Genomic DNA, 25770 nt, shown 5'->3' with positions numbered 1-25770 from the left:
AATATGTGATTTGGGATTTCTTGGATTTTGGATGCAACTAAACAGGTGTATGGAAATTCTTGGATTCTGGATTTAGGATTATAAAAAATTTGGAAATCTGGATTCTGGAAAATGGAGGGAACTAAACATGCCCTAGTCTCGTAACGGTCAACTTAATTTTGGTAAACCTATGCTTGCAGGGATTACATGTCGTAACCTTCTCTTCTCCGGCTCAGTTTAGATCTGAAATATTTGGCAAAATGAGCACTGTAGCGTTTTCGTTGTTATTTGGCAATTAGTGTCTAATCATAGTATAATTAGGCTTAAAAAATTCGTCTCGTGAATTTCATCTAAACTGTGTAATTAGTTTTATTTTTTATTTATATTTAATACTTTATGTATGTATCCAAAGATTTGATGTGACGGAGAATCTCGAAAAATTTGGCATTTTGGGTGGGTAAAACAGGCCCTCCGTAGTAAAACGTGTTTGCACGGGCGCGGAGGAAAAAAGAAAAAAAAGAGACAGCCTACTCGCACCGGTTTGGTTTATGAACCGTTGGACTCGAACCCGACTAGCATCGACTCAGCCGCCACCTCGCCAGTCCTCCCCTCACCTTCTTGCGGCGGAAGAAGGAAACGCCGGCGATTCCAACCCCAGCCAGGCGGAGATGGCGGAGCCATCGGCCTCCTCCGCGGCCGCCACCGCCGCCGCGGAGCAGACGGACGCGGAGAGGATGGATGCCCTGGACCGGATGCTCATGCGGCTGGCCCTCGCCGACGACGCGCGCCTCGCGCCGGTGCTCGCCCGCGTCCTCCCCTACGCCGTCACCTCGCTGGCCTCCCCCGCGCCGGCCGTCCGAAAGCTCGTAAGCGCACCGCTCTTGTCCCCTCTCCTCCAGTCCTTACCCGATCGGAATTTCAGTGAGAGACATTCGTGCCGCTCGTCCTATTCCCCTCAGTTGGTTTAGTTGGTTCCTTCGTGATGTTATGTATTGGATATTGCTCATGGGGTGACATGTGAGAGAGAATTTTTAGGTTCGGGCGTGGCACAACTGAGAGCGTTGTACCTATTATGTCTGCGGCAGTTGCTTCCATTAGTTTCTTCAGAGGGAAATTGCTTGTATTATTAGTGGCTGGCTCATACAATTACACGATTAACACATTCTCTGTAGTCTTAGCTGTTTATTTTGTACTAGGACTACTAAAAAAAAATTACTTGGCCTCCTTTCACGTGCTGCCTTGCTACTAGCCTACTAGTAGTCACTAGTCAGTACTATATTTTTTTGGTTTAAGTTTTGTATGGGCCTTTCTAACGTTATGTGGTTTTATTTTTGGGTTTCATTAGGTTATGGAAATTCTTAGTCACATTAACAAAAGGGTGAAGCACAGGCCTGAGATTTCATTGCCAATGCTGGAGTTATGGAAGATCTATACTGAATCTACTTCCGCAACAATGGTCCGAAACTTTTGTATCGTATATATTGAGATGGCGTTTGAACGCCTGCCAACCGAGGTACTCTCTTTTCCTTTGCTAGTCTCTAGTTTTCTCTAGTGCTGCTTCACCATTTCTGCAAAGTTGATTGCGTCAACTTACCATTCTGTAACAGGAGAAAGGGAACATCGCACCTGATCTTTTAATCAATATATCAAATGTTCCAGCCCAGCATCAAGGGATCATCTTGAGACTTGTAACAAAGGTCACCTTTTTATTGAATGTCTTGTAAAGTTTTGTTTGTATCATCCTTTTTTTCCTTTGCGTCTCTACATTCTGTAGCACTCGCATGTTTTTTCCTTACAAAAATTGCATCTATATTAGTCAGGCTATTGGCGAATGTAACACCCATAAGGTGGACGAGACTATTGCGTCAAAATATCGAGTAATAACTGAAACCAAGGATGGTCTAGTATTTGCTGAATTCTGTTTTCACACATTATTGTATCAAGCACCACCTCAAGGGTACGTATTCCTTGCTAAATTAGGTAAAACCATAGAACACAATTTGAGCATCGGACATTTGACTGCTATTGAATTGTACAGTACTGGATGCCCAGCAGGACTGTCAGTTGCCCAATCAGAACGTGTCACCGGAAAACAACCCCTAAAAATCGATGTACTTGCATCAAGAAAGGTAATTAAAAATGTGTAATCATGTCTGCACAAGTGCACATACATATTTTAGTTGTTACTACCTGCACAATGCGCTTGGTCTTCTCATGGTTGAATTTCTTGTTCAATCTCTTCAGCTTGGAATCTTGAATGTCATTGAAGCTATGAACTTCGCACCTGAGATTGTGTACCCTCTTTATTTATCTGCTTCTTCAGATAGGTATTCTATTTTAGAATTTTGTCTAAAATATATTGGAATTTTACGTGGACCGATAATCATGCTAACCACTATCTTAGTACAGCCAAGAGCCAGTTTCTAAGAAAGGAGAAGAGTTCTTAAAGCGCAAAGCTTCAACAGTAAATTTAGAAGATCCGAACCTTATCAAGAGACTGTTCACATTGTTCAATGGTATGTACTTTGCATTTTCTTGGGTTTTGATCAATGCGGTTTAAATTTCAATTAGAGTACTGTCACTATGTTCGTCTCTTGCCATCTATGTGTTGTGTTATAGTCTGAATACTTAGATGCGTTTCTATCAATTGGTGTTGTTTTAATTGTGGCTTCATTTCTTTTTACGTGTTGGTTTTTATGGTCCATTGGAGAGAATGCATATGTGAGTGGATGATTGCAAACCTGTTCTCATGATTATGCAGCCCTTCTTGAACTCCCAAACCCACCTTTCACAAGTACCCATATAGATGACTACATATGTCCACACAATTGGCTGCCCACTGACATGGTTGAATGCCAGCAGGCTGAACACATGCATAGCTGAATGCTGTGCGCACTTGTGTGGGCACTTCTTATTCTTCTTTGCCATTAAGAAATTGATAGTTCCATTGCATGTGACCCCTTTGTGTTTTTATCTGTCACTTTGTATCTAAATATTTTGTGGTAAGTCTTGCTCCATGATAATGTTCTCTTGTGAGACAGGTACTGTGGGTGCAGAAAATATAGCTGCAGAGCTGAAAGTTTCCCCAGCACATGCTTCGTTGCGTATGCGGCTTATGAGTGTTTTCTGCCGATCAGTTGCTGCAGCAAATGCATTTCCACACACACTTCAATGCATCTTCGGCTGCATCTACGGTATTCTGTTTTGTACCCCACCACTTTTTAGTTTGCGTTTAATTGGTCTTATCCCTTCTGATGCCTAATTGTTACATTGTAACTTTTGTCTTACTGAACATAGATGTGTATTGAAGATGAAGCTGATTTTTTTGGTTGATGTTTCACTGTGTTTTTGTTTTTTACCCTAGTCATATGGAATAAACTGCGACATCTTACACAACACTACTTTAATCAAGGGTCATGGTCAACTGAGATTCAGACATTTTATTAATTCTGCTCAAGGATCATGCTCATCGTGGTTCCAGAAAGCATTTCCGTTGGCCTCGATGAGTTAGTGTTTGGTCTTTGTTGTTCTTAATGAGATTATGCACTGGCATTTCGAACTCATATTTCTGTGAACCTATTATTACTAATAACTCTGTCTCCTCATTCTTACATTTCATTGTTGGTAGAACCATCCTTTTGCTGTTTCGATAAGATAATAACTTGTTGGTAGAACCATCCTTATGCTGTTTCGATGAGGTAATGACTTAACTTCACCATTTCGGTATGTTACTAAATCCGTCTTATCTTTCATTGTGTTTCGCCTGTAGGAAGTGGAACTACTTCAAGGCTGAAGCAGTTAGGAATGGAGTTCACTGTCTGGGTTTTCAAACATGTATGTATGTGCACTTGGCATGTTCTAACAAGGAGTAGCTTAACTTCTAGACTTAGTGACTTCTGTTGCTTTTAATTTGGCCACCTATGGTAATTCTTTTGCTCCATTTTTAAACTAATGTAATTTATGATGTAATTGTTAATTTAGGCAGTAACTGACCAGCTAAAGTTAATCGGTCCGGTTATACTTAGTGGAATATTGCGCTCCCTTGATGGTTCTTCAACTGCAGAAACAGGTCTTTCAACTATTTATCAGCTTTATCTATTCAGATCTAAATGTGGTTTATCTTTGATTTTTTATGGTTTGTTGAGATAATTGTTGATGGCCAAATTTCCAATATTGAAATGATTGAAAAACATTGAACATGTATTGATTTTCTTCTCCTCCAGATTCTACCGGTAGAGATACCAAAATATTTGCATACCAGGCTATTGGTTTGCTTGCCTCTCGCATGCCAAATTTATTCAGGCATGATATTTTCTTAAAACTTTCTTGGCTCTTGTTTCATTTATGTTATATTAAGGAATGCCATTTCTACCTCTATTATATTGCAGTGATAAAACTGACATGGCTATACGACTCTTTACTGCTTTGAGATTGGAGGATCAATCTCTTCGTTTGACAATTCAAGAGGCGGCTACTTCCCTTGCTACAGCATATAAGGTAACTCTGTGTGCTTCACAAAGATGATTTTAAATTGTAATTAGTTGATCATTTATACAGTATTTTTTTTGGTTTAAATGGTTGATGCAACTTGTAGATGCTAGATTATTGTAAATGGTTGATGCAAAGAAGTCCATATTAAAACCTTTTGGAGGCAAGGAGACTTCAAAATATGTCTAGGCAGTTTCCATTTTTGAACTTCTGATCTACTCAGAGACCTTACCTAGTTACCTTAATAATTAATATTGTTACTTTGATAATACTTAGGTCCTGTTTCGATGTTGTAGTTTTTAGAGACCAGAGATATGCAAAACCACTGTTTTGCAAAAAGATGTCTAGAGTAGAGTTTCTATAACTCCAAAAGGCTACAGTTTTAGCAGTATCATGTTTTTCAAAACTACAAGGTTTGTTGTATGCAAACACCTCAAAGTTTTCTGAAACTAATGTATTTCGTAAAACCATGGTATTTTTTTCGTCTAAAACTCCAAAAATACTTTGCATCCAAGCCTTAGGGTTCACAATTACATATCAACCCAGTGGCATTTCATGTGTGTTGGCAACCCTTTATGCTATTGCTCGCAAGTAATAAGTGAGCTTCAATACATTAGAATGTAATTGATGCTTATCTAGCAGGATAAGTGTTTCACAAAAAAAGGATATTTTAGTGTGCACATAAGATAGAAACAACATAAAACACAGATTTTCTATCATCCAGAACAGAACCAATAGCAATTGGGTACTGTATTTTCATTTTGCAACATTTTTGCATAGCTTTGTTCTATTTGCTGCATCATGACTTTACCATGATATCTATGCATCCAATTTTTCTCTAGCTTTAATTAGAGAATTGTCAGTTAAGTTTATTCTCTTTTTTCTTGACCTTAATATCAGTGTGCTTCAACGATAGTACTGAAGGATCTTGAGGCGCTTCTTCTGGAAAATTGTGAAGCGGTAAAGTTGTTCTTAACATCATAGGTTCTCAAACCACTATTGTGCTAATCCTTTGTTCTCAACATTTATATATGGTTTCATCGTTGGTGATAGTTTTGAATGCAAATAAATTTTAGTATGAGGGCAGGCCTGGTGCAGTGGTGAGAGCCACCAGGTCGTGGGTTCGAAGCAGCCTCTCCGTAGATTTTGCGGAGGAAAGGCTTGTCTCGGTTTATCCCTTCCCTAGACCCCACTCATGTGGAAGCCTCCGGCACTGGGTCTGCCCTTTTTTTTTTATGAGGGCCGCAAGTTCAAAACCTAAGTCCATGCTTTAGGAACTTGAAGGAAGGCCCATGCTCCATTTGCTAAACAAAAGTGCAATTATTCAAAACAATCTGTAAAGCTGATTACCTGATGTATAAGGTGAATATTGCAAAATAACCAAGTAAATTTATCCAGGGTTATTGACCAGTTCATGTGAATAGAAAAGCACCTTCTCTTCACCAAATCAGTTTGATTTTCTGAATATGATATTTCGATTTAGATTTATTCCAGCCACTAGTACTATTAAAGTATTATGCAAAAGAAGTTAAAAGTTCAAACAGCTGGTCTCAGAACAAATTTCTGACCAAGTTTTTACTTCAATAACCATGCCAAATTTTTAGTGTTAGGAGAGGTTTAAGATTTTAGTTTTTAGTCTGAGATATGCTCATAGCCACCTAGGCAAGAGGTCAGATTTTTTATCCTTCAACTATGGCTCAAATTCTCAGTTTAGATCTCATCTTTGGAGTCGAAACATAACTTTTTCCCACCCTTTTCTAAGATCACAAGTGCATTCGTATCTCATGTACAGCCTTGAGAACTTATCGCTGATGGCTTACTTTGTCATACTTTCTATCTGCGGCAGTTTTTATGGGGTGGCTATTTTTCTTGTGGTTTTGGTGATACTTGAAACTCCTATGGAGTAGACATGGGCTTCCAGCAACACCTGTTTTTATTATATGTAGACTAATTATTCCCAAATTGCAATATCTTATCATCTCTAAGGGCCTAACCAAAGGATTTCTATGCTCTTATTTTAAATTTTGCATAATTGCTTGATCTTACACATTTTTGTTATATATTTTTTTGAATTTTTTTCTCAATAAAGGAGCAAAGTGAGGTTCGCTTTTCTGCTATAAGATGGGCAACAACATTATACGATACACGGCACTGTTCAAGCCGGTACATTTGCATGATTGGGGCTTCAGATGTTAAACTGGACATAAGGTTGGTTACAAAAGATATTGGATATACATTATTTTGGCATAATGCTTTGATGTTATGGTTGCTTTTCTGTACTATTATACTAGCGCGGTCACAGGTAGCTCCATATACTTTATAGTCCACATCACTTGGGAAATATATATATTTTTAGAAGTTTCCAAACATCAAATGTCCCAACATTGTTGATGCTTTTAGTATTTGTTATAATTTTTTTCTAGCTATGTATCCATGTAATTAACCATAAGGTTCACTCATTTTGTAAAAGTTGCCCTATTGCTATGCATGCTTAACTTTATATCCTGCAGAGTGCAGGCCATATTGGCATTCTTCTCTTTTCCTATACAAGTATACAGTATTCATCCGATTAGCATTTTTATTTTTTTTGGAATTGCAAGTTGAATATAAAGACTTCATTGTCATTTGTATGAGGTGACGCTGTATATTATTTTAGACTTGTAGTTATACTTGTCACTTATCAGTCAGTAAAACCATTAGATTGATTTCAGATTGTAAAATCTGCTAGATCAATAACTGTTCACCTGACTCAATTTCATAAACCCTTTTTGCTACACTCAACAAATGTTTCTCATGTCCTTTAGATGGATGAAAGTAGCAACGTCCTTCAGTTCTGACATTTTCAAATGACTAGAGAATAATTGGTGATCTTGCTTTGGCATTTGGTACAATACATTTTTGTGAACAAGAAACCATTATGATGCTGATACTTCAGCAGATTTTATCAATGCATGCCTTTTTTAACTTGTACATGTTTAGCCATCTATGTATCCTTCTCTTATTAGTTTTGCTGTCACAGGGAAATGGCTCTAGCTGGTCTAAATCTTATGAATGATGGGAGGCAATCATCTGCAGGGTCTGGTGATTTCAGCTATCCTGATGTAAAGGAAATGATAAATTATATCTGCTGTCAGCGACCTCAGTTGCTGCATTCTGATGAGCAGAGAAATGGAAAATTACTTTTCCCTTCAAAAACATTTGTTTCAATGATCAAGTTTCTGATGAAGTGCTTTGAGGCTAGTGATAGCTCAAATCTTTTGCAAGATCCATCTGATTCTGCTGTAGCAAAAATGTGTGTCATCTTAGAACATGCCATGTCATATGAAGGGTCTAGCGAACTGCATGCGCTGGCCTTGAAGTCATTGGTTGACCTTTCTTCTCGTGAACCAAAGGTTTCCATTTGGTGCCGTTTATTAAAATAAACCTCATGTTTTCCTTTTCCTCAGATTTTTTTTAAACTTGCACTTTATACTTGCAGTTGGTGTCATTGCGGTATGCAGAACGCATAAATTGGCTAAGAACTCTTTTGGGTCATGTTGATTCTGATGCTCGTGAAGCTGCGTCACGCCTGCTTGGTATTGCTTCTTCAGCTCTTTCAACCACTTCTGCACCAAGTCTTCTGTCTGAGCTCACTTCAACACTGAGTCAAAACCGTCCATCAAGGTATGAAAAATGAAAACTTTAAGACTGACATGTCCTTTGTGTTGCCACACAACTTCTGATTCATGTGACTATTTGATGAATTTGGCCAGATTTGAAAATTACCATGGAGTTCTGTGTGCGATCGGGTACCTAACAGCTGGTGCTTTGAAGCAATCTTATGTACGCTCATTTTATTCATCTCCTAACTTTGTAGCTTGTTTATTGATTTCATTCTCTGACGTGTCTTTATCTGAAATTTGTCAAGGGCGTCAAGCCCTTGGCTGGCCGGACCGCGGCTACGTAGTTCGTAGCCGTCGGCCGTCTTCTCCGGTGAGGTTACACCCCTCTACCGTAGGCTTAGTTGAGAGACAGAGAGGATTAAGGATAATGATCTTTTTTTTTCCTCATTGTTTTTCGGAATTACATATAAATAGCCAATCAGCCAACTAATCTTGGAAACAAACTAATCTTTGCAAACTAAGGAAACCAACTCCTAAAATCAAGGCCAGCCCTTAGCCACTCGATCTGGCCTGGCTGTTGGGCGCGCCTCCGCTCGCTGCTGCCGCGCGCTCTGCGGCTCGCCTGATGTCTCGGGCCCGCCGCTGACGTGTGTACGTGCGGCCCCACATGACATCTCTCCCCCCTCGAAGTCCAGCTCGTCCTCGAGCTGAAAGGTGGGGTACTGCTGGCGGAAGTCATCAAGGTCCTCCCAGGTCGCTGAGGACGCCGGTTCGCCTCGCCAATGCACCAGGAGCTGGCGGACCCCGCGGGCCAAGCGTGTCTGCTCCACGCGTTCTGGCACCGGAACGACGGAGCCGTGGTGGATGTCCGGCAGTGGGGGCGGCGCGTCGGGTGGTGTACCGACGAACTTCTTGAGGGTGCTGATGTGGAAGACGTCATGGATCCTGGCCTGCGGCGGCAGCTTGAGTCGTACCGCAACGTCGTTGATGAGCTCGACGACCTTATAGGGCCTAAGGTAGCGCGCCTTGAGCTTGCCAGCGGTGGCTGTTGGCAGGGACGAGGCAGTTCGCTGGCGAAGACGAAGTAGCGCCCAATCGCCCACTTGGTAGTGAACAGGGCGGTGGTGTTTGTCGTATTGGCTCTTCTGAACGGCTTGGGCCTGCTGCAGGCGGTACCGCACATCAGCGAGAAAAGCCTCGCGCTCCTCCATGTCGCGCGCGACTGCTGCCACCCGTGTCTCACCCGGCTCGTAGGAGCGGATCGTTGGAGGATCGCGCCCGTAGACCACGCGGAACGGCGTCTCCCGCAGTGATGACTGGTAGGCCGTGTTGTACACGTACTCAGCCCATGGCAACCACCGCAGCCACTGCCTGGGGCGATCACCGGTGAAGCACCGCAGGTACATGATGATGACGCGGTTGGCGGCCTCCGTCTGGCCGTCCGACTGAGGGTGAAAGGCCGTTGTCATGTGCAGCTTCGTTCCCATGAGGCGCATCAATTCGCGCCAGAACGCCGACGTAAACACCGGGTCGCGGTCGGATACTATCGACTGCGGCATGCCATGGAGGCGCACGATGTCGGCGAAGAAGGCTTGCGCCACTGTCTCGGCGGTGTACGGGTGCGCCAGTGCGATGAAGTGGCAGTACTTGCTGAAGCGGTCGACGACGGAGAGGATCACCGACTTGCCGTTGACCCGGGGAAGCGCTTCGATGAAGTCGAGGCCGATATCCGCCCAGACGATGGTGGGAACGGGCAGCGGCATGAGAAGCCCCGCCGGAAGCAGATGTTCGGACTTGTACCGCTGGCAAGTGATGCAGCTCCTCACGAAATCCTGCACAAGGCGCCTCATGTGGGGAAAGTGAGAGTCCCTGCGGAGGCGGTGCATCGTACGCTGGACTCCTTCGTGCCCATCATCGTGGACAGCTACGACGATCTCCTGCAAAAGGGGTGAGGCGGGCGGAATGTAGAGGCGGTCGTCGTAGAGGATCATGCCGTCCCGCACGGTCCAGGGCGCCGCACGCGTTCCAGCCTGGATGTCGCCGTGGATGGTGACCAGCGCGGGGTCGGTGGCCTGGGCCTGTCGGAGCCGCGCGATGAAGTCGAACCGCGGAGCCGACACCACGCGGAGCTCGCCCATGGTGTCCTCTTCGGTGTCGCGGCGAGATAGAGCGTCGGCGACTGTGTTGGAGACGCCCGACTTGTACTAGACGGCGAAGTCGAAGCCGAGGAGCTTTCCCACCCAGTGGTGCTGCGGGATGGTGGCGAGCCGCTGGTCGAGGAGATATTTGAGGCTGTAGTGATCGGTCTTGACGACGAATCTCCGCCCCCAGAGGTACGGCCTCCAATGCCGCACGGCGAGCACCAAGCCGATGAGCTCACGCTCGTATGCCGTGGCGCCACTGGTCTGCTGAAGAAGGCGATCGGGTGGCCCTCCTAGATAAGCACGGCCCCGAACCCGTAGGTGGATGCGTCGCACTCGACGACGAACGGCTTGGTGAAGTCCGGCAACGTCAGTACCGGCGCGGACGTCACAGCGCCCTTGAGCGCGCTGAATGCCGCCGCTGCCTCGGCGTTCCACGCGAACCCCTCCTTCAGGAGCGCCGTGAGAGGGGCTGCGATGGCGCCGTAGTTGTGGACGAACTTCCTGTAGTAGCCCGCCAAGCCGAGGAAGCCCCGCACCGCCCGTGCCGATCGGGGCACCGGCCAGTCGTGGATGGCCTGGACCTTCGACGGGTCCATGGCGACGCCTGCCGCGGATATGACGTGTCCCAGGTACGCGACGGATGGCGCACCGAAGGAGCACTTGGAACGTTTGACGAAGAGGCGGTGGCGCACTAACTCGGAGAGGACGACACGGAGGTGTCGCAGGTGATCCGCCCAGGTTTGACTGTAGATGAGAATGTCATAAAAAAGACAAGTACAAATCGACGTAGGTACGGCCGGAGGACGTCGTTCATGAGGGACTGGAACGTTGCCGGCGCGTTGCAGAGGCCAAATGGCATGACGAGGAACTCGTAGAGGCCGTCATGCGTGCGGAACGCCGTCTTGTGTACATCCTCAGGCCGCATCCGGACCTGGTGGTACCCGGACCGCAGGTCTAGCTTGGTGAAGAAACGCGCGCCGTGGAGCTCGTCGAGCAGCTCGTCCACGACCGGGATGGGGAAGGCATCCTTGACTGTGAGCGCGTTCAGCGCCCTGTAGTCGACGCAGAACCGCCACGTGCCGTCCGGCTTCTTGACGAGGAGCACCGGCGATGAGAACTCCGAGGAGCTGCGGCGGACGATGCCCTGCGCCATCATGGCGGCACATTGTCGTTCGAGCTCATCTTTGTGAGCCGTCGGGTACCGATACGGCCGGACAGCCACCGGCTGCGCGCCTGGTTTGAGCGTGATGCCATGGTCGCGGACTCGGGGCGGGGGCAGGCCGGTCGGCTCGGCGAAGGCGTCGTCGAACCTTGCCAAGAGCTCCTCGAGCAGGGAGGTGCTGGCCGAGGTGGTGTAGGGGCCGTGCTCGCCTGGGGCTGGAACGCCCGCCCAGCACACGGTGCGCCCTTCGTGCTGGAACGAGACAGTGCCCGCTACCAAGTCCCACACCAGCTTCCCCAAGGTGGCCATCCAGTGTGTCCCCAGGACGATGTCGTACCCTGCAAGAGGCATGACAAACAAATCGACGGCGAAGCTGAGGTTGTCGATATTGAGTGGAGCGCGGCGAAGGACGCCTGGGCATGGTACTTTCTCGCCGTTGGCGACCGTGGCCGTCAGGCGCGGCTGAGGTTGGACTGGCAGCCCGGTCCGGCGCGCTGCATCCTCCCCTATGAAGCTGTGGGTGGATCCGGTGTCCAGGAGGGCGATGAGGGACGTCGCGCCCACCGAGGCGCGGACCTGCATGGTCGTGCCGACGGGCAAACCAGCGACCGCGTGGAGGGAGAAGACTGGGGCCTCCGTCTCACTGACCGCGTCTGCTGCAGCAGCGCCGTCGTCCGCGGCGTCGTCGACCTCCACGCCCTCGAGGAAGAAGAGGCGTCGGCAGAACCTGTTGTGGCCACGGGTGTACTTTTCATTGCAATTGAAGCACAGACCTTGACGGCGCCGTTCCGCCATTTCGTCCGGTGTAAGGCGCCGCTGGTTGCCCTCGCCGCGGCCCTGCTGGGCGGCCACCGGGGGAGCAGGGAGCATCAGCTGCTGCGGAGGTGCGGGCAGTGCTGGTCGGACCGCTGGAGCGGCAAGAAGGCCGCGCGAGGGCGGTCGAGGGGGAGGTGGCCCCTGCCGGTCGAGCTCCATCAACTCCACCTGGCGGGCGAGACTCATGGCGGCCGCTAGCGTCTCCGGGTTGTGGATGCGGACGGCGTGGCTGAGCGGCGGCAGGAGTCCGCCGGTGAAGATCTGGACACGTTGAATCTCATCAAGACGACCCGCGCGAGGCAGAAGGGCCTGGAAACGGTTGGAGTACTCCACGGTCCCTGTACGCCGGCATTGGGTGAGCTCGAACAGCGAAGCCGAGCGAAGGGGCGGCCCGAAACGCAGGTTCAGGAGCTCCTTAAACCGCCCCCATGGCGGCGTGCCCTCGTCCTCCTGGAGCTGGTCGTACCAGAGATGGGCGACATCCTCCAAGGCGTAGGAGGCCATCCACACGCGCTCCTCCGCCATGGTACGTTGTTGGCGAAAATAGGATTCGCACTTGTTGACGAAGAGCATCGGATCAGTCTTGCCGTCGTAGCGGGGAAACTCCAATTTCTGGAATTTCGGCGGGCGATCAAGATCGCGCGGCCCGTCCTGGCGACCGCCGGTGCCGCTGCCCGACGACGACGCCGATTTCTCCTTCGTGGCGGCCATGTCGGCCTTCAGGTCCTTCAATTCCGTGGTGACGGACTTCAGCATCTGGACCACATCGGCGAGGGACGGCTCGCTCATGGTTGCTGGCTGGGGCGCGGACGTGGGAAAGGGCGGCGGTGACGGTGGCGGGCTAGGATTTTGGCCGGCTGTGGAAGACTGGGTGGAGCGGGTGGGAGAGGATCGGCGAGACCGTGATACCAGGTTGTCAAGGGCGTCAAGCCCTTGGCTGGCCGGACCGCGGCTACGTAGTTCGTAGCCGTCGGCCGTCTTCTCCGGTGAGGTTACACCCCTCTACCGTAGGCTTAGTTGAGAGACAGAGAGGATTAAGGATAATGATCTTCTTTTTTTTTCCTCATTGTTTTTCGGAATTACATATAAATAGCCAATCAGCCAACTAATCTTGGAAACAAACTAATCTTTGCAAACTAAGGAAACCAACTCCTAAAATCAAGGCCAGCCCTTAGCCACTCGATCTGGCCTGGCTGTTGGGCGCGCCTCCGCTCGCTGCTGCCCGCGCGCTCTGCGGCTCGCCTGATGTCTCGGGCCCGCCGCTGACGTGTGTACGTGCGGCCCCACATGACAAATTTGGCATGGTCTCTTAGATTGCTCTGCCTTGAAACTGCATCTTGAATATACTTATCATATTTGCTAGAGTGACTTGATATTGATACTGTTAGAATTATGGTCCATGAGAACCTGTATGTTACTCTGGTATTAGTAGTTGGAGAGAGAAATCGAGTAACATGTGGCAGAATGTATGTTTATCTAATATGGGGAAGGAAGAGAGTAACACTTTTCTTATTACAAGTCAAAATACTTTATATTGGGAGATTAAAAGGAAGTACGAAGAACACATTTCTGATTTATTTGTGTCACATCAATATTTGATTATTTTCTCAAAACAATAGAAGTACAGAACATTGCTAGATTTCTTTTTTTTTAAAAATTTCTCTCATATTCTTCATCTACACTTTGTTGAGCATCAATGCTTGGTTGTGCAAGTCAATAGATAGCTTTGCTAAACATTACTTCCTCCTTTCCAAATTATAAGACGTTTTGGCTTTTCTAGATTCTAGATACATTGTTTTTGATATGTATTTAGACATAGTGTATAGCAAAACTACATATTTAGGAAAGCCAAAACGTCTTATAATTTGGAATGGAGGGAGTATAGCACTCCTAGAAAGGGTTGTTGGAATCCCGCTGGTCTGCACAGGTGAGCAGCAGCTCACTCACACACACACACACACACACACACACACACACACACACACACACACACACACACACACACTTTGGGCTGGTGGTAGAAGAAGAAGTTGAGCACAGCACACTCACGCACAGCAAGTGCAGCAACTGAACTGAACTAGGACTGCTGCTGCACTACACTTGCTTGCAGACGTTTCTGGACAGCAGCAGATTATCTTACAAGGGTGGCCTATTAGTGTTGGAAGCAAGGGCTATAACTGCACAACTGTAGAAGAAATATCTGCACCATTACCCCACAAGTAACTAGCCCCTAGCGTCAGTGAGCCAAAACTATAACTTTTTTTTTCTTGACCATGCAGGAGAGCTGCATAAAATTATATTAAGAAGAGAGAAGGAGTTTGAACTTTGGAGAAATCTTAACACACACCCACTCACTCCTAGGCTTATGAAAACAGATGCGCTAGTGCTAGATTGGAGCCAAAACTATAACTGAACCTGTCTGATAGATGTCTAATTTTTATGTTTTGGATACTTGTGCCCACTTCACAAGTTTGACTGCCTATGATGCAATTAATTTGGCTGCCATCATGTGGCTTAGAAAACTTTCTTCCTAACACATTATTTTTATGAATGCAACTAATTTGTATGTTTTTCACTTGAAGTTTTTTAATTTTGTTGCATTTGGAGTGCATATGCAGATATCTGAGGATATGGTACAAAATGTAGTTGATATTCTTGTAAAAGTAGTTATCTCTGAAGGTTCGACATTAGCATCTGTTGCAATGGAATCTCTTGGTCACATTGGTCTGCGTTGTGCATTGCCTTCCATCAACCAAAACTCTTCTACAGGTTAAACTTGTTAATCAAACCTATACTGCTTATGAGTTGTGCTATTCACCATCTATGATGCTATTTATTTTAATTATTTTTGCCTTCAGGTACACTATTAAGCGTTCTCCGTGAGAGGCTGACTAAGCTTCTTTCTGAAAATGATACTAAAGCTCAACAGAAAATTCTTGTATCATTGGGGCACATATCTTGGAATGAGATGTCCTTTCCTCACCTGAATGATGCATTAGACTTGATTTTTAGCCTTTCACGTTCTAAGGTAGTGGCACAAAAATCCAAACTTTGCAGCTAAAATATTACCACTATTCTTTGGAATAAATAATAACATTCTTAAATTATGCTTGTTCAGGTGGAAGATGTACTTTTTGCTGCGGGGGAGGCTTTATCTTTCATATGGGGAGAAGTTCCTGTGACAGCAGATGTGATACTGGAGACGAACTTTGTTTCCCTTTCCCAGGCCACAAACTATCTTACCGGTGATGCATCTCTAGTCTCGAGTAACTCCTATGAAAAAAGTGCTTGTGAAGAAGCACACTCAGTTGCACGAGACGAAATTATTAAAAAGTTGTTCGAAACACTAATTTATAGCAGTAGAAAAGAAGAACGCTGTGCAGGTACTGTCTGGTTGGTCTCACTGACGATGTACTGTGGCCGACATAAAAAAATCCTAGAACTACTTCCGCAAATCCAGGTTTGTCAACCAAGAATAAGATACCTAGATTATTAAGGTGACCTTTGTACATTTTTAAACTTTCTCTAAACTGCCTCAGTGCATTAGAATCTGTAATCATTATACTGTGATGTCCATATGGTATTTTAGTGCCAGTAATCTACAGTGATTTAGGCATGGAAGCTAACTTTGAGTAGAAGTACATTAGATGTGTACCCCACTTAAAAACTGAACTAGCTTTCGATTCATTTTGGGAGTTCTTACTAGGGTTTATGTGCCAATCTATGACTGTATTTCAAATTTGCGCTTTCGTGTGGTGCCAAAAAATAGACATAGGGTATCTCACCTTTTGATTGAAGTGAGCTGAACTGCTTATGCATATACTGGTGAAATATACTTCTTTTCTTCTTCAGCTAGCACAGTTGTTGCTTGGAGGATATAGGTCACCTTTAGTTTTAGTTTAGTCTAATATTTGATTGCTTTATTTGTTCAGATAGTCATTTAATGTTCTCACCAGAGTTCTTCCTTCTTTATTGACAAATGTAAATTTCATTTCTTTTGCAGGAAGCCCTTTCACATCTTCTTGGTGATCCAAATGAGCTTACGCAAGATTTGGCATCTCAAGGCATGAGTATTGTGTATGAGCTTGGTGATGCATCTATGAAAGAGGAGCTGGTTCATGCTCTGGTGAACACACTGACTGGCGCTGCAAGAAAGAAAAAAGCCATTAAGGTTCATGATTTTTCTCAATTATATATTTTTTCCTTAGTTGATAATGTTTCATCCGAAGGTAATTATGTTTTATGCACTTGCATTAGTTGATGGAGGATTCCGAGGTCTTTCAAGAAGGCACAATTGGCAATAATCCTACTGGAGGGAAACTTAGCACGTACAAGGAGCTGTGCAGTCTTGCCAATGAGATGGGGCAACCTGACCTGATATACAAGTTCATGGATCTAGCTAATTATCAGGCTGCTCTCAATTCTAAAAGGGGTGCTGCTTTTGGATTTTCCAAGATAGCCAAACAAGCTGGCGAGGCACTTCAACCTTATCTGCATACCTTAATTCCTAGGCTTGTCCGTTACCAACACGACCCTGATAAAAACATCCAGGTATCTAAGTTTGCACACTCATCACCATATGTGCCATTTTCTATGTTTCCTTTTTATTGGACTGAAATTAAACTATTTGGTTGACAAATGTACTCTTGTAAAACTACTTATAACCATGTAATATAGTCAGTATGATGTTGCCATTCTTTTCATATGAGAAAGTAACAAGCTGATGTGCTAAGCAAGTAATGCATCAAACAGCTCGATTAGTTAAGCATAACTTGACATTGATTTCCTTAGTTTAGTACATTTAAGTTATGCTGGTTTATTAAGGCACTATGATGACTTTCAGCATTATAACTAAACACTCTGTTTCCACATTGTGTTAGTTATGCTATACTGTTGTATACTTTTCTATCCTGTAATCAGATTGCAGATAAGATTTCCTCATGTTTTTCTTGTTGTTGAGAAAATTTATATTAAATTTATTTAAACACTGCATGAATTTTGCATTATAACTCATTGAGATTAGCTTTATACCACAATAATAGTTTTCTAGTAGTCAATGTACTCCCATGCACAATCATAGTTCCAGAAATCATTATTTTCAAGCATCCTTTACTGTGAGTAGCAAGGTTTTGGTATAATGAACATCCATGCAACTAGTGCTTGAAATTAAGTAAAACGTGGCCTTGGAACTCGGATCAGAAAAATAGATCAAACATATCTACTGATGAGTAACTGATATACATGTCAGCAGTCCTCTTATCCTTAAGAGGGTCCCTCTCAGCAATCAGTTATTGCACTGTTTTATGGTTGTCATTGATATACATCAATAGGTTATCTTATTGCATTCATATTTCTTAATAAGCTCATAGAGCCTTTCCTCGGAGCTAATAGTTCCAGCTGCACCTTTTAGGATTCAATGGTACACATCTGGAAGTTAATTGTTTCAGATCCGAAAAAAGCAATAGATGAACATTATGATGCCATAGTAGAGGATCTATTGGTTCAATCTGGATCGAGGCTTTGGCGCTCACGAGAAGCATCCTGTCTTGCACTTGCAGACATCATCCAAGGTCGAAGATATAGTCAGGTAACATTCATGGTGTTATGGAAATTCTGAATAGCTCAATATTTCATTTGACGAGCTATATTAAAGTGTTTGTATGAATCTGACTTTGAATTTCTTTTCAGAACAATTACAACTCACCTTTTTATTTGTTCTTTAGGTTTGTAAACATTTGAGAAAAATATGGACAACCACCTTCCGTGCAATGGATGACATAAAGGAAACTGTGCGAACTGCTGGTGACAGTTTGTGCCGAGCCGTAAGCTCATTGACAATTAGGCTCTGTGATATATCACTAACTTCTACTTCTGATGCAAACGAAACAATGAACATTGTGCTGCCATACTTGCTTTCTGAGGGCATACTCAGTAAAGTTCCGAGTGTTCAAAAAGCTGCTATTAGTTTGGTCATGAAGCTTGCTAAGGTATATTGATGGTAAACTTTAACAAGTTTAGTTGCAATATCTGCCATAATGAGTTATATTGAAACCATGCGATATTTCACCAAATTCGATGATTTTTTTCTCTGACAATTGTGTTTCAACTCTAACATACTGACCACTGAGTGAACAATAGATCATAGAACTTTATCTCTATTCATATCCTAATCAAACATTGAAGTTCCTCAAGGTGGTATCGAAGAGAAACTTTCTATTACCTCTACTTTCTAAGCAATTTCATATGTTTATTCCACTTGAACTTATATAAATTGCAATTTCTCCAGTTCCTTGTTTGGATGCCAATAGCCTAATGCAGCATTAGCCTTGTTATATGAACATTATTTGAAAACACGAACATGATTGTCATTTTTATGTGGTTGGCACTTGGCCGAATGCCTCAAGAGTATTCTAACTTCTTTCTTAAAGTAAAGGAACAGAATTCCTAGAATTTGTTAAGTAATGTTATGAAAGGAAATGAATCAAAAGGAAAGAAACATGAAAGGTTCTTATTACCACGGGCAAAATAAAATTACTACTTTGCCTATGCACAGACTACAGCTTCTAGTTCCTCTGCTTATGTAGATGCCATCACCAAAATAATTAACTAAAGAGATGTCTTAAGCTCATGGCTTCCTGATGTCTTCAGGGTGCTGGTCCTGCCCTTCGTCCTCATCTGCCGGAACTTGTTAGTTGTATGCTTGAATGTTTGTCAAGTCTGGAGGATCAAAGGTTGAATTATGTTGAGGTATGCTAATTTTCCCCACTTCTATAAGGACTGATGATGATGATGTTGCACGTGTATATCTGACAGATGCGATATTTTACTCACTCCTGCCTTTGGATCAAAGATGCATGCAGGGAATGTTGGCATCAAAACTGATAAGCTTGAAAGCTTGCGTATAGCTGTGGCTAAAGATTCTCCAATGTGGGAAACTCTTGATATCTGTATAAAAATTGTTGATAAGAATTCACTTGATCTATTGGTTCCTCGCTTGGCTCAAATGGTTAGATCAGCTGTTGGCTTAAATACAAGGTTAGGATTGCCTGTACGATCTTATTCATTATATCCTCAAATGCTTCATTTCTCACTACTTCAATGTTCCTTTCTGTCTGATTCCAGGGTTGGTGTTGCTAGCTTCATAACCTTGTTGGTGCAGAGGGTCATGGTTGACATCAAACCATTCACAACAATATTACTGAAGTTATTGTATAGTGCTGTTCTGGAGGAAAGGAGTTCTACCGCTAAAAAGGCTTTCGCGTCCTCTTGTGCAACTGTTTTGAAATACGCTAGTCTTCCCCAGGCTCAGAAGCTTATTGAAGATACTACCTCTCTGCATTCAGGTGGGAAAAACGATCAGTTATCTGGTGCAATTCTTATTAAAGCCTACTTGAGCAATGCAGCAGATATTCTTGGTGGATATAATGCGGTGGTTATCCCTGTAATTTTTGTGTCGAGGTATGTGAAGGACACATTTGTCTACCTTGCATTTTCTTGACTCCTAGTATTTCAAATATTCATAATGCCTTCAGTTTAGTTGAAATACAGAAACCTTTCCATGTGTATAAACAAAACTTTGTTTCAGGTTTGATGATGATAAAGACACCAGTGCTTTATATGAAGAACTTTGGGAGGATATTCCTACTAGTGAAAGAGTAACCCTAACACTATATTTACCAGAAATTGTATCTCTTTTATGTGATGGCATGTCATTGTCATCATGGGCTGGTAAAAGAAAGGTACAGTCCTATTTCATAATTTGCTTGTCCATATGCATATCAGATAATAATAGTTAAAAGTCCTGTACCTTGTAATATACTTACTGTACAGCCTTCTCCTTCCAGTCAGCCAAGGCTATAAAGAAGCTATGTGATATTCTTGGAGAACCCCTATCAGCACACTACCAGAATATTCTCAAATCACTTTTGAAAGAATTGCCAGGTCGATTCTGGGAGGTAATTCACACTATCATTCATTTGTTCATGGAATGATAAGTGGAGTATCTGCTTATACATTGTTTTGGAAATTTATCCATGTCTTGGTTGTTGGTACATAATTAATTTTGTTCCCTTACATTTTTCAACAGGGAAAAGATGCTATTCTGGACGCATTGGCTTCATTGTGTTCTTGCTGTCATGTTGCTATAACTGCAGAAGACTCCAGCTTGCCAAGTGTTATACTAAATGCTGTGTGTGCTGCGTGCAGTAGGAAATCAAAATTGTACCGTGAAGCAGCTTTCTTGTGTCTACACAAAGTATTTTTCTTCAAATCTCATTTACTTTTCGGAACCCATTTTCACTAGCAGATGCTGTAGTGTTATTTTTTGTTGGCCAGCGTTTTCTTTAGTGGACCAAAATTTTCTTTAATAAAACAAATTTTAACTGTTGCAGAAATGTACCTTTTAGCATCATGCTAAAGATTTACTAGATTTTTTCTTGAGGGTGTTAACTTAAGGTTTGCAATGATATAGCCTTTTAGATACTATTTCAAAATTTTAGAATTGGTACCATTTACCTAGGGTTATTCTTTTTCATCATTTTTCAGGTGATTGCGGCATTCAGAGATCCAGGATTTTTCAATAGTGTGTTTCCAATGTTGTACGAGGTTTCTAACCAATCTGTCATTTCGAAGACAAAAGGCTCTGCTGGTGCGGGTGAGTCATTATTTTGAATATTTCATTCAGTTAATGACTATTCTTAACAAAACCTTTTGTAATTGAATACAAGAATATCTGATGCTCTCTTTTATATGTATAGCTATTTTGTAGGATAACATATTTTTTAGTTCTGAGGACCTTTTCAAGAATAGCTTGAAGCTTGATGAGGCACTTCCAGAATAATACATTGATACCCTTCGTGTAGCAACATTTCATTTACAGAGAGGCTTAGGATATAATTTTCAAATTTTGCTCTAGTATGGAATATGATCATTCTAATTTGCCGAATTTGTTATCACTGATTGTCTTTCTGAATCAATAAGTGAAGCCTCAACTAATCCTGACTTGATCTTACTGCTATGCAATCATCTTATATAATCTATCTCTATTGTATCTCCAAATACTTCTTTCACTCCTTTAAAATTTATGTATGGATTATTTTCTGCAGAACTAGATGAAAGTGAAGGTGCTTCTATTTCTCTGGATAAAGTGCTCAATTGTGCAACATCTTGCATCAGTGTCGCTTTTCCACAGGATATTATCAACCAAAAGAAGAATGTTTTAGAACTAATATTGAATTCTCTCTCACCTGAGGAGAGTTGGCAAGGTATGATATATGGGATCCGTAATATAATTCTAAACATCTTTTGGATGCTTCTGTCTCATGGTTGCAAATCATCATAGTAACGCTCATATTATTTTTTTCATGAACAGTTAAACTATCATCCTTCTTGTGTATCAAAGAGTTGTGCCTGAAATTTCACAGTTCTGGTGATAGTAGCACATGGCCTCAAGACACAGCTTGCTTGGTTCAGGAGGTATATCCTGTAGTTTGTTTGTCTCTATATTCAGCTTCAGGTTGCCGTTGGTTTTCATTGCTTCTGACATATCTTTTCTGTTTAATTTTTTCAGTTATTTCATTTGGTATCACCAAAATTAGTAGACTCCATAAGATTAGTAAAGATTGCTCAGGTAATTTTCTCTCTGTCTAGTCCTCCCTAGCTGATGTTGAAATATATTTGCCTATTTTTTGTTACCATCTCATAACACCTTTACCCGTAGATAATACGTTGTCTTCCTGCTAATGGATAATAATTAACACTCACTTTAATTTAAAATATGTGCCTATAACATGTCTTTTTTATGGAATAAAGCATGTAAACATTGTAATATTGCACTTGACAGTTTAAAGCATGGTTTAATAGCATTGGCCCTTGATTTAGCAGTGTGTATACTTGTCTATGATTCCATTAATGATGATAAGAAAAGTTGCTGTTTTCTGTCAAATTTAGTTGTCATGTGTCAAACAAGTAACTTCAAACCAATTATTGGAAAACTGCATAAGTGCTTTATGTAAGGAGCAAGATTATGTTTTCAGATAAATCACTCAGGTGACCATTAGGGTCCACTCTATTTCTTTAAGATTCAAATACGCATTTGTCTCATTGTTTAACTACCTTTTTTAATCTGCTCAGTTCTTAATTAAATGCCCCTGGCATATAATAAATCATGGTGGCTGGCAGATCTTAATTAATTAGCCCTGACATGTAATAAATCATGGATGCTAAGTTGGTTTGGTTTTCCTGTTCGCTGGTCAGATGTCATGGCTGCTACCAGTGAAATTACTGGAATAAGTGCTGGCCAACAGAACCCTAGTGTTCCTGTTTCACAATACTTACATCATTCATTCTCATACACACGAATGGTGCAAAGGTTGTCTGGAATTGCCATAAGTAGTCCACAATATGAGGTTACATCCATGTAAATACTAATAGTAAAACAGACCCATGGCTGTTTCTTAACCAGTGGTTTTAGAAGCTGTTGTTGAGTTTGCCATTAGCCATTAGTATCCAGACCAAACCTTATTCCTCATGAGTCACGAGTTATCACCTATTTGCAGGTTCACATTGCTGCATCGGAGTGCCTTCTTGATTTGAGCAAACTGTACAGAGACTTCCCATTGTTGGACAGAACAGAGGCCAAGTTCGAGGATGAACTTACAGAGCTCTGCGAGTCTGAAAAAAGTGAACAAGCAAAGGCAATTCTGAAGGAATGCCTGGCCATTCTTAAAACTCTCCCTGGAGTAACCATGACGACGGATTAAAAACCAGCACAGGGAACATGTAAAGTTCCCGTGGTGATTGTAAATTGATTCCGATATATGCATATAGTACAGAATATATGGCGAAGTTCTCCCTCCATTTTATGTCAGGGCAGGGCAAGAATAGGCACATGCTTCGATTAGTTTGCTTATTTGTTGCCTAGATCCTTAGCTGTGATATTCTGATACATGTGCGTGTAAGAAACACGAGATTGTCAGGCAGCAATAAACTATTGCTGCAGCATTTCGCAGTTGTGCCGTCCATCCAATATAACGGTAAGGTACCAAAGATCAGATTTTTGAAAATTTTACTTCCCGTCGGCACAAAACCAGCGAGGCCCGCTACCAAAAAAAAAAAAAAAAAAAAAAAACCAGCGAGGTCTCCATATTGCAACTGGTGAAGTATGTAGACTATTCCAAAACTTTATCAGTGCATTTTGTTCCGTATACTCGTTTCTGCAAACACAATTTGTGTCCAGGAAAACGCAGATTATTCAGAATCATCCAACGGCGGGTAGAAATAGGGGTGTATCTAGTGCAGAGAGTTTTTGTTCTGTGCGAGGTCTAGAGAAGGGTGTCAGTGGTAAGTCTTACCTTCACCTGTGCAATGCGAGGAGACTGTGACTCGAACCTGGGACCTTCCGGTCATAGGCGGTAAAACTCTACCGCTTTCACCAGGCCTGCCCTTCCAACGACAGGTACAAATGTGTGAATCAAATGTTTTCAGAGTATGTTCACCAAATTGCAAACTAAAGTAAAACTTTAGGACGTTCATATGACTCGTCTGTATATATAAGTAAAAAAAAAAAACGTGTGATAACACAAACTGATACATTTCTCTTCGGAGTGCTTGAAAAAGGTTTTCAGGGACTCAGGTGGTTAGCTTGCGCAGAGCAGTCGCAGTCTTGGAACCCAGTGGCCTGCCCAATTCCTTGGAAATGTAATCACAAGCCTCCATGAGCTTGTTGAGGTCGACGTTGGTCTTCATACCCAGGCAAATAGGAAAAATACATCCTAATTAATTACTTCTTGTATGTTAAATCATGTCCAAAACGACTTTATTTTTTAGTATGAAGGGAGTAATATTTCAAACAAATCTGAGTCATTGATTTTTAAAATTTTTAAATTAATTAATTGATTAATTAATATGAGAAATGAAAAAAGTATTCTCAAATCCCCCTTATCACGGCATGCATAAGTGGACGTGCAGCTATAAAATCCCCCTCATCACGGCATGCACAAGTGGACGTGAAGCCATTGATTTCTCAAATTCTCCCAACTCTATTAATTATGTATAATACAACTATCACTCCGATTGTACAATGCATTTGAATCTGTATTTTTTTTAAAAAAATTGTTCATTTTGCATACAGTGTGATGCTAATGTACATGTTTTTTCTTTAAAAGTGATAAAAAACTTTTGGCAGATACATAGTCACATTAAAGCTGTACACCGATCACGTTATATAATCAATTAAAAAAACTCTTATATGTGCTGTCACGTGTGTAGATTTAGGAATAAGAACTTACATACAAGCATAAAAAATGGTCACGGTCATGTACGGACATGGATTTGGCAACGAGACATTTACGGTCACGTATACGTGATTGGAGAATGAAATTACATGCACGAAATAATGCTCACGGCAGCTATGGCTAATTAAATTATTCCATGTCTAAACTTACAAAATAAAAAAGGGATTTGCTAAATTTTAGGTGCCTGAATTTTAGTTTTTTTCAGGCGATGCTTATTGCATATATTTTATACTAAAATTGCAGTTTTAGTTTTTTGCAATTTCTGTAGACATAATCTGTAATTTTTTGTTCCGAGTGACAAAATCTTATATGTGTTGGCACAAGATAATTCAACAATTTACAATTATTTCTATAGTCAGACAAGGACAAAAATTTGATATGACACAAAGACAAATAATAAATCACAAAAGTAATAATTTACTTGTACTAATTGGTAGTACAAGAGTGTTGCCTGAAATCATCTTAAAATTTAGGCACCTGAAATATATGAGAAGTGATAAAAAAAATTACTATATCTAATATATCACACATGCGTCAATTAGATCTAGAAAATAAATTTTGTATCTAAAACTTTCCTTATGTATTCTATTTTACCAAATTTAAAATCAAATAAATATATATTTCATCTATTACCTCCTAGGAAGTAATAGATGATTCTAACCGTCCGATCTAATTAAATGAACGACTCATAGTCATTAGAGGGTACTATAGCAAAGCCCACCTGTGTTTGGCAGTTTAGAAATCAGAACTCACTGGTGTTATGGTTTTGGAGGAGGTTAAGGAGCCTCCTGCCGAGCTGCCAGGCGTAAATGGGTTGGTCTGTCTCCTTGTTTGCTGTTGAACTTTTTGAATCTGGCAATGGGCTTTCCTAGTCAAGTTAAGCCTTGGTTTTCTTTGTCTTTTGGTCTGTGGGCATGTACAATCCACAGACAGTACAACATGTTTTCGGTAAGTTTTTGAAATCCACATATATATAGCTAAATAGATAGCTCATACAATGGTTCGTCTATTTCACTGTCTACAAGTTGTTTAATAGTTGCATGTAGTCACGATCAAGTATGAATATGATCCTTGTACACCGGTTTGTTGTTAGTTGATACAAAACAAATCAAGCATAATTAAGTTAAATATGATTATAATATTTTTTAGACTAGTAATTCTGGCACCATGATCAAACATAAATATTATAGACAAAGCATCATTATAAATAGTATATTAATATATTTATATAAAAATTCACACTGATACGAATAACAAACAATTTTCTATAAAAATATACTAAAGGC

At 42.3% G+C, this 25770-nt stretch overlaps 1 protein-coding gene across 1 annotated transcript; it reads left to right on the top strand.

The window, feature by feature from the left end:
* The first annotated feature begins 557 nt into the window (after positions 1 to 557).
* LOC136486246 (uncharacterized) lies at positions 558 to 23210 on the top strand. The gene is made up of 35 exons (XM_066483125.1): positions 558 to 845; positions 1325 to 1492; positions 1587 to 1676; positions 1800 to 1936; positions 2018 to 2108; positions 2224 to 2306; positions 2389 to 2495; positions 3021 to 3173; positions 3749 to 3813; positions 3961 to 4048; positions 4203 to 4281; positions 4368 to 4476; positions 5368 to 5427; positions 6557 to 6675; positions 7487 to 7859; positions 7946 to 8130; positions 8220 to 8289; positions 14810 to 14960; positions 15050 to 15219; positions 15310 to 15651; positions 16195 to 16362; positions 16449 to 16742; positions 17602 to 17778; positions 17915 to 18178; positions 18840 to 18938; positions 19042 to 19226; positions 19314 to 19649; positions 19777 to 19930; positions 20036 to 20146; positions 20278 to 20445; positions 20736 to 20844; positions 21296 to 21454; positions 21562 to 21665; positions 21760 to 21819; positions 22748 to 23210. Exons 1-35 carry the CDS (start codon positions 648 to 650, stop codon positions 22949 to 22951), a joined length of 5430 nt encoding a protein of 1809 aa, XP_066339222.1. The 5' UTR covers positions 558 to 647; the 3' UTR covers positions 22952 to 23210.
* Positions 23211 to 25770: the final 2560 nt, after the last annotated feature.

This window comes from Miscanthus floridulus, chromosome 10 (genome assembly GCF_019320115.1).
Source record: "Miscanthus floridulus cultivar M001 chromosome 10, ASM1932011v1, whole genome shotgun sequence".
NCBI lineage: Eukaryota > Viridiplantae > Streptophyta > Magnoliopsida > Poales > Poaceae > Miscanthus > Miscanthus floridulus.
This window is presented reverse-complemented; position numbering and strand designations above follow the sequence as displayed.